The 11,983-nt window shown below is 51.2% G+C and overlaps 1 protein-coding gene across 1 annotated transcript; it reads right to left on the minus strand.

Moving 5' to 3' along the window:
• Positions 1–697: 697 nt before the first annotated feature.
• Positions 698–11,739, minus strand: GATA5 (GATA binding protein 5). Its single transcript, XM_085241669.1, has 8 exons — positions 11,639–11,739; positions 11,462–11,510; positions 10,152–10,751; positions 8,042–8,208; positions 3,244–3,369; positions 2,541–2,628; positions 1,784–1,908; positions 698–1,175 (listed from the first exon to the last, which is right to left on the minus strand). The coding sequence occupies exons 3-8, from the start codon at positions 10,669–10,671 to the stop codon at positions 1,026–1,028; spliced, it is 1,176 nt and encodes a 391-aa protein (XP_085097795.1). The 5' UTR covers positions 10,672–10,751; positions 11,462–11,510; positions 11,639–11,739; the 3' UTR covers positions 698–1,025.
• Between the last annotated feature and the right edge of the window lie 244 nt (positions 11,740–11,983).

The raw sequence follows: 11,983 nt of genomic DNA on the forward strand, positions 1-11,983 counted from the left end.
GATTCCAGCTCCAAAACCCACTCTGAGCCCATGGCTGCTCTGATGTAATCCCAAATAACCGCTCATAAAGGAACCCAGAGGAGTGAAGTGATCCCAGAGTCCCCAGCAGCACTGCAGGCACTGGTGCCAACTTACGGAAATGCAGAGTAGGTTTTGTATCACTGGCCATCATCTGCTGCAGCACAGCCCCAGGAAATTAATTCCTGTCTTTCCATGAGAAAAAAATAGGGGTGAAAAGGAATCTCTGACCCACAGGACTGAAAGCTGAAAGTTCTTCACCTGAAACGTGCCAAAAACTGCTGCAAACAAAAAGTACCTCCAGCACAGCCTCTGTTTTTCCACTCCTTAAGCCTTTCTTTGAACTTCTAATTCTTGGAGTTGAAAACCATGAAGGAAATACAAAAGAAAAACAGCATTTTGGAACTCTTTTATTATTTGGGTGGTTTTAACCATTCTTGTCAAGTGGTTTGCCTAAAATAATAATTAAAAAAATCCTTGTTTGGAGCTGGGAAAGGATGCGCGGTGTGTTTATTTCATGTCTGACTCATCAGCTCGGTGTTGGTACACTGAATGCTTCAGAAGCTAACACTCTATAGAGATGTTCGTTTTTAATATAAAACAGTAAATGTTTAAAACAACCATTGCTTTTCTTTTTCTTTTTCTCCGTGTTGTGGCCAATAAAACAGAAGGGAGGCCACACAGTTTACATTTTAATAAAATTAAGTTATTCGGTGCCACGTTATTACAGTCTTTATTGGAAAGTGGAATAAATTGCACACAGAGGAGTCATAGGAGGGAGAAATCACTGCGAATAAACATAGATTCTGGGATGCGTTTATTTGCTGGTTGCATCTCAAAGGAGGACAGCTTTCCGGGAGGAAAAAAAGGCAGCCTCAGGGAAGTCACCCTGGGTCTCCTCGGATGGGGAGGAGCTTTCTGGGTACCCCATCCAGCCGGCGTCTTCCTCCCACATCCTCCAAGAGAAGCCTGTCCCACGGTGAGCCAGGCTGCGGGCACGAGGGGTTCTATGCGAGCGCCAGGGCACACCATGAGTCCTGCCGCAGCGGCACGCTCAGCCCTGGCTGCGGGGCCATGCTGCTGGGAGAGAAGGGGTAGTCCTCCGGCTCAAATTTGAACTCGCCGCCGGCCAGCGCCTCGTCTGACTGGCTCTGCGCCTGCCCCAAGAGGGAAGGGAAAGGTGTAGTTAGCCAGCAGGTCGTTATCGTGCTTATCCTAATGCCGTGGCAGGGCTCTGATAGATGATGGGCACAGTATGTTATCCATGATGCTAATTAGAGGTGCCCAGTGTACATCTCCAGGCCAGCAAGCATGGAGAAAGCATCCCGGCACCTGTCTGCACTTATTTATTGACAACATGTGTGCTTTAGACATCTCTGGGCACGTGTCTATTTTTCAAGATTGTAACACAGATCTGATTTATCTGTTTTGGACAAAAAAAATCTCACCTGCATGCATGTCCAGATTGAGGGGGCTCAGACCCTGCACCAAGACAGGACAGGGCACCAAATGCCCATCTGCAGGTTAACTTAGAGCCATTTTTCCTTCCAGAAACGTGAAACACCTCTCCCACCAAACAAATCCTTGGGGTCTAAAGCACAGATAACATATGGCCTTTTCTTTGGAGCTATGGAGCTTTCCACCCAGGGTGGATCCCACCGGCTCACTGGGTGGCCTCTCAATGCAATGAACAAATTGCTTGGCCTTATCAGGGCCCCCGGGTCAGCCATGAGGAAGTGCATGGGGAACAGCTCCTGTGCCTTACCTGGGACACCGACACAATGCCCTGCCCGGGGTACTGCGAGGTTGTGCTGGGCTCCGACTTTAAAGTGACCGTGCTGTCTGAGTTCGTAATGGAGGAAGGGGAGTTCGTGGCCGAAGTGGTGGACCCTGCAGGAAAAGGAGCACAGAGCAGTGAAGGCACGATGATAGGCACAGATTTATTCCTAAGAAGATCTGTATTTCAGTAGCTAGCACTGCACTGCATGGCACAACACTACTGTTTTCTTTCTCCACCATCAGGGCAATGCTTTGTATTTGGCTAGCACAATGCTTAAGGGTTGGAACTAGATGACCTTTAAGGTCCCCTCCAACCTAAGCCATGCTATGATTCTATGAAGAAGGAAGAAGAACCCATTCACAGCCCAGCAGTACCACTCCTTCTACGGCCAAGAGCAGCAGATGCTGAATGTGTCCCAGTCCCTTCTCCTGGACTCCCAAACACACCACCCCTATCCCCAGTTTTTTCCTGTAGCCCATTGTAGCTCAGATCTGCTTGAACACAGTACTGCAGTGCTGGAACCTGGTGCCCACAGAGCAGGATTCCCTCCGGGATCATGATACCAACAAGGTTTACCACCCCACATCCTCCTCTCACTTGAGGACTATGCCTAAATGAAGATCCTAAAGCAAAAGCAATCATCAGGGAGAAAAATCACACTATGATTTTCTACTTTGCATAACTTCCTGCTGAGATGAGCTGTGCCCCAAACCCCTTGGGATGGGTGGGAGCAGCACTGTACCTGTTGAGGTTTTGCCTTTGGTAATGTTTTTTGGCTTCCTTTTCCTTGTCTGGATGCTTTCCTTTTTCATGGCCAGAGGTCTTGGTACCTTGACATTCATAAGGTTTGGAATGATTAATATTGTGTTTTACTTAGCTCCTTCCCGCACATGCATTGCTTTCCTATTTACACGCCGCAGTTCATGCAATGCACCTAAAGTCCTTGTCCTTCACTAAGTGCTATTTTTCTCTGCAACAGGCCTTGGCTGGAAGATGTATAAGGCTAACAGCTAAGGCTTTCCCACAATTTATTTTTTCCTTTATTTCCTATTTTCCTTTTCCTGATTTATTGGTGACCCTTACGAGAGAGCACTTCTAAATTAAACTGATGGCCGGGGCCTACACGACCCAGAGGGAGCAGTCATGGGATAAAGAGACTTGAACCTCCATGGCAGAAGCTCGAAGAGATCTGTATGGAGGAATGAAGACTTCTCTTGGCTGACAGACACGGTACCAACAGTTTCCATCCTCTGCAAATGATGATTATCAGTGTACCTCCCAAGTACCTCCCATTTTCCCCTTCACCTCATTCTGGGTAACCTCTGTAGAGGTCTCACAGCACTGAGCTATGGCTCTTCAGGCTGTGCTCTAGGGCTGCTCCCTGCAGACCTGTGTCCCAGACCCACCAGGAGGGATCCCATAACCCAGCACACCCCTGCCCTCACCCCATGGAGCTTCATGTACAAGCCGCAGGCGTTGCAGACGGGCTCCCCTTCGGCGTTCCTCCTCCAGAGAGTGGTGTTGGTTGTGTGGCAGTTAGTGCAACATAGGCCAGCACGTCTCGATGAAGACTTGAAAGCAAGCAAACAAATGCATGAATGCACACACACAAAAGGCAAACTGGGGAAGTTTCCTTTAATACAAAAATAAAATCTCCGTCTACAATGAGTTCCTGGAAAACACGGAACACGCAGTGTGAAGATAGCAAAATTCAGATGAAAGAAATTGCATTCAAATGAGATCACTCTAATTTGCAAGCGCTTTTTGCTTAAGCTCAATAATCCTGGCAGATCTCCTCCCAGTCCATTTCACAAACCTCCAACGAGTGCTGGGAGTGATCAGGATCCAGAGCACAGTGTGTGTATCTCAGACGGAGACAGAAGGAAGATACCTAGCAGGCTTTCAGTTCACAAACAGCCAAAAACTGCTGTTGCTTTAAGTGAACTCCACTTCTGTTTCTCTGCACTCACAACTACCACTAAAGTTAGCAACACCCCAATTAATCTCTTGTTTAAGACAACTGGAATCAATTGGCTGAGCTGAGCAGAGCTGAGCTGAACTGGCCCATGAGTGGACCAGCAGAGTTATTTTCTGCACGTCTCACAGATAATCTGTTCCCTCACAGGCTGCAGAAACACCACGCAAACATTAACTAATTACATATTTTGTGAGTGCTGTGATTGCTGGCTCTGCAATGTTAATATTTCCAAATGAAGAAGGGAAATATTCTGGCAGAAGCAGCAAAATCATTTCTAACAACTGAGCTTTTCTGAGCCACTGGAAAATCCACAGGTCTCTATATACAGACGTGTCAGCTTAATAGGTGTTTCATTTCAACGTCTCTTAGCACCTCACACGGGAACTATTTTAATAAGTATCCCAGTGATCTCAGTAACATCACGGCCTCTCTGCATTCAGGTGTGTGAATATATTATTCAGCCCTGAAAAGAATTACTCTGATTCCTCTCAAAGGCACACGATAGGCGATGCAGGCAATAAAGAATTCCCTGTTTGTTTATTTTTCCATTATACCCTGAAATCATAAGTAATCAATATGACAAATGAGGTGGGGTGAGCAGGAATAAAAATGAAATGTTTTTACAAGGTTAGCAGTCAGAGAGATCAGCATTGAGTTTCAAGAGACACCAGTGACGGGCCCACGCTTTGAATCAGTGGTTGCAAAGTGTTCTCAGCAACTATTTGCAAATAATGGTATTGCTCAGAAAATGGTTTGCCTTTCAAGAAATAACTGGGCAAAAATAATAATACGCTGAGGTGTGAGCTGACAGGCTGGGCACAGAGGAGGTCTCAACAGCTATTCTTGTCTGTAATATGGGGCATGGTGTCACAGCATGATCCTGGACCTGTTTTAGAGCTTTCTTAAAGCCTCAGAGCCACCAAGGTTGTGCCATTCACCTCTGCAAGCAGGAGGGCCCCCTGCACAGGTGGCTACCCAAAGGTGCTCAGCACGCCACACTGCTCCCATAAAGGCAAGGCCCTGAGGTGCAGCTCCTGCCACAGGAGTGAGGGGGAATTTGGAGCCTGGCATGGGCTGCTGAGATCTATCATCACCTGCGGATGGACAAAGGCCAATGCAAAGCGCTTTGGAAAGCCCCGAAATTTCTGGGCAGGCCCCTGGGAGGGAGGAACACACTGTCCTGGTGTCACACAGTGTTGGGCTATCTGCTGAGGCATCAGTGCCTGCCTGTGTTTGCATCTCCTGCACAGCAGACACCATCCTCCATGGCTACACATTACAATAGAAAACCCAGAAACCCTGTGAGAATCCGTCCCTACCCCACAGCTTGTCCATGTAGCAAGAAAAAAGACAGTCAAGGCTGCTTTTGCTCACTGAAGGACGACGATACAATACATTATTGCTGGTTCCCAGCAGTTCCCCTAAAAGAAAGCACATTGCTGCCTGCCTCCACCCCACTGCCTTTGTACCATTCTGACCTTGTCTAGGAAGTTGTTGACTTCAACATTGTGCTCCAGTGTTTATTTATACAAATGCACCATACACTCAAACAAAAACTCTTCACGGACCCGGCTTGACAGCCAAGTGCTGCTGATAAGCTCGAGGAACCATGAGCTGGTGCCTATCACGTTAACTGTGTGCAAGTTCTGCTTGGACAACTCGAAAAATTCGGATCCAGCAGGGCAGGTCCCTCCAAAGGGAGGTCCAAAGCTGTAAGAGACTTTGCTTTGCTTGCTTTTCAGAAGTATGGCATGATAGAGGGCAGCTGATGGCAATGTGAAAGTGTCTGCAGCACACATGACACATGGAACAAGCTAAAACTCCAAGTCATGGAGTTGGACATGGTCAGTGGGCATGGTGGTCACGGGTTGATGGTTGGACTTGATGATTTTAATGCTCTTTTCTATCCTTAATGATTCTATGATTCTAAGTCAGTTTGATGTGTGAGCTGCCGGGCACAGGTCTAGGTCTGTCGCCAGTGCTGCCCCATGCAGCTCTGCTCCTACCATGCTCCTGCACTGGGAAATGCTCATGAGCAGAGGCAGCCAGCGCCAAGAGCTGCTCCGGTGTGGTGAAGGTGGTCTGGCTTTTAGGGCTGGGTCTAAGGTATCATCTTGTGAAACATATCAATAAACTTTGGCTAGGAAGATCCTGCCTAAAATAAAGTGCTGCTTCCCTCCTCCTCTAAGAAATATCCTTCCTGCTGAAAGCCACCACGCTGTGTGTCCAGATACAGGCCGAGAAAAGCAGCTGTCGCTGCTTCCATCATCACAGGGAAAAAGGAAAAATGGACTGCAAACGACAGGATGACTGCATGAGCTGCAGGCACCATCTGCACCATGTGCTCTATGTGCCACATTGTGCTCACTGGGGCCTTGCTTTGTAAAAACACAAGTTGGAATAACCGCGGCACAGCGCCTGCTTAGAGAACAAAGGTCATAACGTAAAGGGCAAAAGAAATCCTTTTTTCTCTCTGTGCCTGTATTTTGTTGTTCCTCATTGCTCCTCCAGCAGCGTGTTTCACCGCAGGCAGCCGTCCGCTGCTGCAGCAACAGCCCCGATTGTGAAATCATTTGGGGAGAAACACCCCAAGCCCAGAAAGCAAGGAGCAACTGGGGTGGTGGCTTTGCAGAGCACACCCAGGACCCTCTTGTCCATCATCAGCGGGTCCTCCTGTCCTCTACCTTGTTGCAAAATGGAACTGCAAACTGGTGGAGCAACCACGGTTTTGAAATCTGTCATTCCCGAGTCAGAATGGGAAGTCAAAATCACGGCCTCTTTCCTTTTCCATGCAATAAAATGCCATCAGGTATTTCAGCCTCACTGAAGTGTTTCCCCTGGATAAGAGTATCAGCTCTTTCACTCGGGCTTTATCATTGCATTGATAGCCAACATAACAAAACGGTTGGAAATGCTGTGATAATTCCCGTCTCGTCCCTGCGAAACAACCTTAAATCAGAAAACTTTGCTGAAATGTTATGTTAATGTTACTAAAAAACGCCTCACGAGTGCTACTGATTGCCCCGTGCCAACAACAATGGACAAAATATTGGGTAACGGCAAGACCTGTCCCAGTGCCTGGGTGGAAAAGCTGCTCAAAGAGCCCTAGAAATTCAGCCAGTGTTGCGTTTTGATGGCAGGCTCTGAAACGCAGAGTTTGAGTTTGACTTTCAATACACAGATTGTGTTTGCTCCAAAGAAATCACCCGCGTTACTCCGAGATTTGCAGCTCAGCAGAGGCTGGATCCTGCTGCTGGGATGTATATGTAATATAATTACTTTTTGGTGAGATGGGCAAATCCTATCGGATAACATAAAACGTATCACAGAAACGCACTGATTTTGGTGAGCTGCCATTACAGAGTGATCGTCCACGGAGCCCCTGCTTGTTTCGTTTTGCAAATAGAATCACATTTCCACGATCAAAAGCGGAGTGAAGCATTTTATGCAATCCCAGATTTGTTTCTTATCGCTTCTTTGCACAGAAATTGTCACTGTTGGGTTACTGCTAACAATTTGTTTTGCAACACACAAAATAACTGCGGGACTACACCCGAGCAACAGCAAAAGGAACTCCCAGCTGTTCCCCAGCACGGCTCAGACAAACATCCTGTTTGTAATGACTGCTTCTGATGACAAGCTCTGAAACCAAAACTGTTATCACCAAATTTAAACATCCCAAAGCGACTGCACACAAAAAAAGAAGGCTCCTTTCCTCTTTCACCATGGGATCCCAATTGGAGGAAGCCCAACACCATGATGTGGGGAATTAATTCTTTATGCTGCCAACAAAAAAGGAACTACCAAATCCCAAATTCTCCCTGAGGAGGTTCCAGGTGTGGTAACTTATCCCCATCCCGCTCCCATTGCAACCTGCCTGGGATCAGCCCTGCCTTTTCCAACTGCTCTGTCTGCATGTCCTTATGAAGAACCAGCGCACAATCACTACTGTAATAGGAAAAAAGCAACAAGCCTATGCTGGGAACAGAGTCGGGAGCAGCCTATATAGCCCCATACGTTCCCATACACCCCTCCATTCGTCACTCCCCATTCTTGGTGCTGAGCTCCAACCTTTTGGGAGCAGCAATTCTGCAGCTTCGCTCCTTCTGAACCGCTCTGGCTGACATCAACAGCATTTATTCATAATTAGACTGAGAATCCAGCAGGCCCTAACACGGAGATCCCAACAGAACGTGCACCAGCAGCAGCCCCCAAAGCCTGCCCTCCAGCCACCCCCAGGCAGTCCAGCACTGTCCCCTTCTTACCAGCCTCTTCTGGGGTTTGAGCGGCCGGTTGATGCCGTTCATTTTGTGGTAGAGCCCACAGGCGTTGCACAGGTAGTGCCCGGTGCCATCCTTCCTCCAGAGCGGTGTGGACATGGCCCCACAGTTCACACACTCCCGACCATCCCCGGGGAACTCCTCCAAATACTCTGGAAGAGAGAGCCAAGGTCAGGAGCTGGCCCCATCGCAACGTGCCACCCGTGTATGGGGCACTGCAGGGCCCTAATCCCTCGTGCCCCACTGCTGCCATGCAAGGGATAACCAGGAGCTTGCCTCCATCCTGCAGAGCATGGGAAAAAAAAAAAAAACCCTTTATTCTCCCCCCACGACTTCATTTTTTAGTATATTGCTCAAAGGCAAAGTATTGGGGATTTTCATCTACCCCCACCCCAAAAATCCCAAAAGGGCTGTGGATGCCTCCGGGATGGGAACAAATAGAGTCCATCCGTGGTGTCATTCCTCCTTGGGCTGTAAAAATATTCCTAATTATCACCTCGGTAATGATGAACCCAGGGCTAATTGGAGTGCTTTTCCCGACTTCCATCACTGCACGGTGCTCACCGGGGGCTCCGTGCTGTGCGGGGTCTGCATGGAGGTTCAGCACCGCCGGCCCCACGCAATGCTCAGCAGCCACATACAGCCCTCCCGGCCCCAAATATCCCCTCACTGGGGCTCCTCCGGGCATTTCTCCTCTCCCGATGGCCCCCGGAGCCACCCGGCCCCAGCGCTGCGCTTTGCCCCACAGCCCGGGGCAGAACGGAGCGAGCCTCTGATTTGAGAGCAGGATTTTACCACTTTCTCCTCTTTTTCCCCCCCCCTTTCTCTTTTAGAAACAATTTCCTTCGACCTGAACTTTGTTTTCTTCCAAAGAAAAATACTTTTTTTTTCCTCCCCCCTTTCTTCATTTTCGATCGCCTTAAAAAAAAATCCTACTGCAAGAAAAAAAAAAGGCAAAGCAAAAAATAAAAAAAAAGTGTGTGTGTGGAAGGAAATAAAAAAAAAATAAAAAAGAGATAATGAAAACAAAAAAACAAGAAAAGTTAAAAAAAAAATTAAAAAGCAAGCCATAATTCATTAGCTGAAAAAAAAATGTATAGTTTACGCTACTTAAGAGCGGTTTACACTATTCAAGAGCAAAAATAAACGGCACAGAGGACGGCGGTCTTTCCTCCGGGTCCCAAAGCAGCAAACTCGAATTGCAGGAGATATTTCCTCCCTCAGTAGGAGCGGGGCTATTCGACCCCGCACAACGCAACGGATTTTCCGAGACAAAGAGAAAATCGTGGAAGCGAAGCGCTCCCGAGCATCCCCGGGTGGGAGGTAACGCCAGCGGGGAGGGGGCTGCGTCCCAGCCTCGCTTTGTTCTTGGGGCAGAGATAAGATAATGTGGATCACCGCAGTCAAGATGATAACGCGGCTGAGGTCTTGAAGTGGCTTTGAAAGGGCTTTGCGAGCCGCCGCCGGACGAGGATGCAGGAACAACCCCGGGGAGCATTGCTACAGCGAGACCCGAAAATTGCGTCTGTTTGGGTCCTGCTTTAAAGGGAGCCTGCGGTGTGGGTGCGGGGAACAGTGCGGGGCTCACGGGTCAATGCATGAACCTCTCCAAAGGCCGCGGGGCGCTGCAGCTGCGGACCTGTTTGGGTGAAGGCGAATGAGGAGCCCGAGAGTCTGTCCGAATATAAACTCATTTACCACAATAAATTACTTAAAAGGGTGGGAGCTATAAATCTGCCCCGCTAATTTAAACACAAGGGTAAGTATTGAAGTACGGGCACAAAGTCGATATTGTGGAGAGGAGATATTCGCGGGGGGGTGAGGGGTGCTGGACGGCCTCTGCTCCTCTGTCCTCTCCTTTGAAACGCGTTCTTTGCCCTCGTGTAACACAAACATGCACACACAGATCGCTCCGTATAGGGTCAGCCCCACGTTCCCTCTACCCGAACCATCCTTCCATCCCTGCGTAAAATCTTCCCGACGGGAAACAAAACCCACGGCGCGGTTCATCCCCACCAAAACACCGCGCACGGAGATGCTCCGACTCGAACCGAGAGAATCTCAACGCCCAGAAGCGGCGGTGAGGGCGACCTACCGAAGGTTGACCTGCGGCCGGGCAGGGCCGCCTGCCTCGTCTGCAGGCTGTGCAGCACGCTGCTCTCAAAGTGTCCGGCCGTCCACGAAGGCGGTAGCTCGGGGGTCACGTAGGCAGGGTAGGGGCTGGAGTAGGACCCGTTAACCGAGCGCACCAAAGCGTTGCTGTACTGCTCCCGGCCCCCGCCGCCCAGCAGCAGGGGCCCCTGGTAGGCACCGTCGCGCCCCGGGGGGCTGCTGCCCGGGGGGCTGTGGGGGTACGAGAAACCCGACGGCGGGTGCGGGCTGCCGGCGTTGAAGGCGGTGGTTTCGCCGCTGCTCTGAGCCCAGCCCGGAGGGTTGCCGAGGTGGCTTTGGTGCGGCTCGCAGCTTTGCAGGTAGGGGAGCGTCTGCAGCACGGAGGGCACCCGGGTGGTGGGCACGTAGACGGGCGAGCCGGCCGACGAGTGCAGGAAATTGCCGGAGTCGTGGGAATAAGCCGACTGGCCATGGTTGGGGGCGAGGGCCAGGCCCTGATACATGTTCCGTCCTCGGCGGCGGCGGCTGCTCAGGGCCCGGCCGGCTGCGCCCCGACGTTGCCGAAGCGCTCACTCAGAGGCACCTGAGGGGCAGAGCCGAGAGTCGCGGCTGAGCGAGGCCGGAGCACCCCGCACCTCTCCCGGCCCCCGGCCCACCCCCCGCTCCCAGCCCCGTCTGCGGGAGACCCCGCGGACCCCGGTCCGAGGCCCTTCTTGCTTCCCCTCGTGAAAGCGCCACTTTCCTTAAAGCAGGAGCTTTAGCTTTACGTATATGCAGAATTTTTTCTCTCCATTAAGCTTTCCTCTGGTCCGCTCCATCCCACAGGGTCGAGCAAAGAAATCCACTGAACGAACAGCAGCGCCCGCGGCTCTGTCCCACCCGGCCCCGTCCCAGCTGCTCGGGCATTTCCAAGGATCCGAAAAAAACAGATTTTTTTTTTTTTTTAAACAAAAGTATTTCCTTTCCCGTCTTTTTTTTTTTTTTTTGAGCTCCGGGCCTGCAGCAAGCACCGGGGCCTGGTGGAAGTGCTGGTGGAAGGGAGATGCGGGCTGTGCCTAGGTGCCCGGGGCGCTGGGGCCGGGAGCTTTGGGGTCCCGGCGGTGCCGGGCAGCGGCTCCGACCCAGGGGCGGTCCCGATGTCCCCCAGCGGCCAACGCTGCCGTTTTGTGTTGAAAAGAGAAATAACGCTACCGCGGCCTCCCCGTGCTGATGGAGCCCTCGCAGTTACAGGGGGATCTCACCCCCCAAAAGAGCATCCCACCCCCGGGTGCCTCATCCCGTATCGGTACTCACATGGCAGCGGGCCGAGAGCGGAGCCGGGCATGGCCGGGTGGGCATGAAGCTGCGCTCAGACCATGCAGGGAAATCCCAGGAAAATCAGAATAATAATAATAATAATAAATAGAATAAAGTTTATAGGAAAAAAAAAAAGCCAATAAAAAAACAACACCAAACAAAAATGAAAACTACCACCGCTATGCCCAGGCCGTGAGGGGCCGGTGCTCCCTCCCCCGTTCCTCCCTCCCTTCCTTCGCCGCCGTCTCCCGTGGGTGCGTCCCCGGCTGCGCCCGGCGGGGAAGTGGCGGCGGCGGCGGCGGCTCCGGCTCTTTACGGCGGGGGCCCCGGTGCGGCCCGGCCCACGTGACGGCCGCCGGGGTAGCCCCGGTCCCGGCGAGGATTGGGCTCCTCCCGGCGGGGGGGGGGTTGGGATACGTCCTGCCGGCTCCTCTCCTGGCGGGGGGGACGCGCCCTTCGGCTCTCCCCTGGAGCGGGGCCGTGGGCGCCGGGAGGACGGGGGCAGAATGCGGCCCCCGA

The sequence above is a fragment of the Meleagris gallopavo genome, chromosome 22, assembly GCF_905368555.1.
Source record: "Meleagris gallopavo chromosome 22, MGAL_WU_HG_1.1, whole genome shotgun sequence".
Classification (NCBI taxonomy): domain Eukaryota; kingdom Metazoa; phylum Chordata; class Aves; order Galliformes; family Phasianidae; genus Meleagris; species Meleagris gallopavo.

Excerpts from the sequence above, each read along its gene's own strand:
- GATA5 (XM_085241669.1), bottom strand. The coding sequence starts at position 10,671 with ATGTATCAGGGCCTGGCCCTCGCCCCCAACCATGGCCAGTCGGCTTAT. Across the intron at positions 3,370-8,041 it reads TCAAACCCCAGAAGAGGCTG|TCTTCATCGAGACGTGCTGG; the intron begins GTAAGAAGGGGA and ends CTTGCTTTCAAG. Across the intron at positions 1,909-2,540 it reads CAAAGGCAAAACCTCAACAG|GGTCCACCACTTCGGCCACG; the intron begins GTACAGTGCTGC and ends CTTTTCCTGCAG.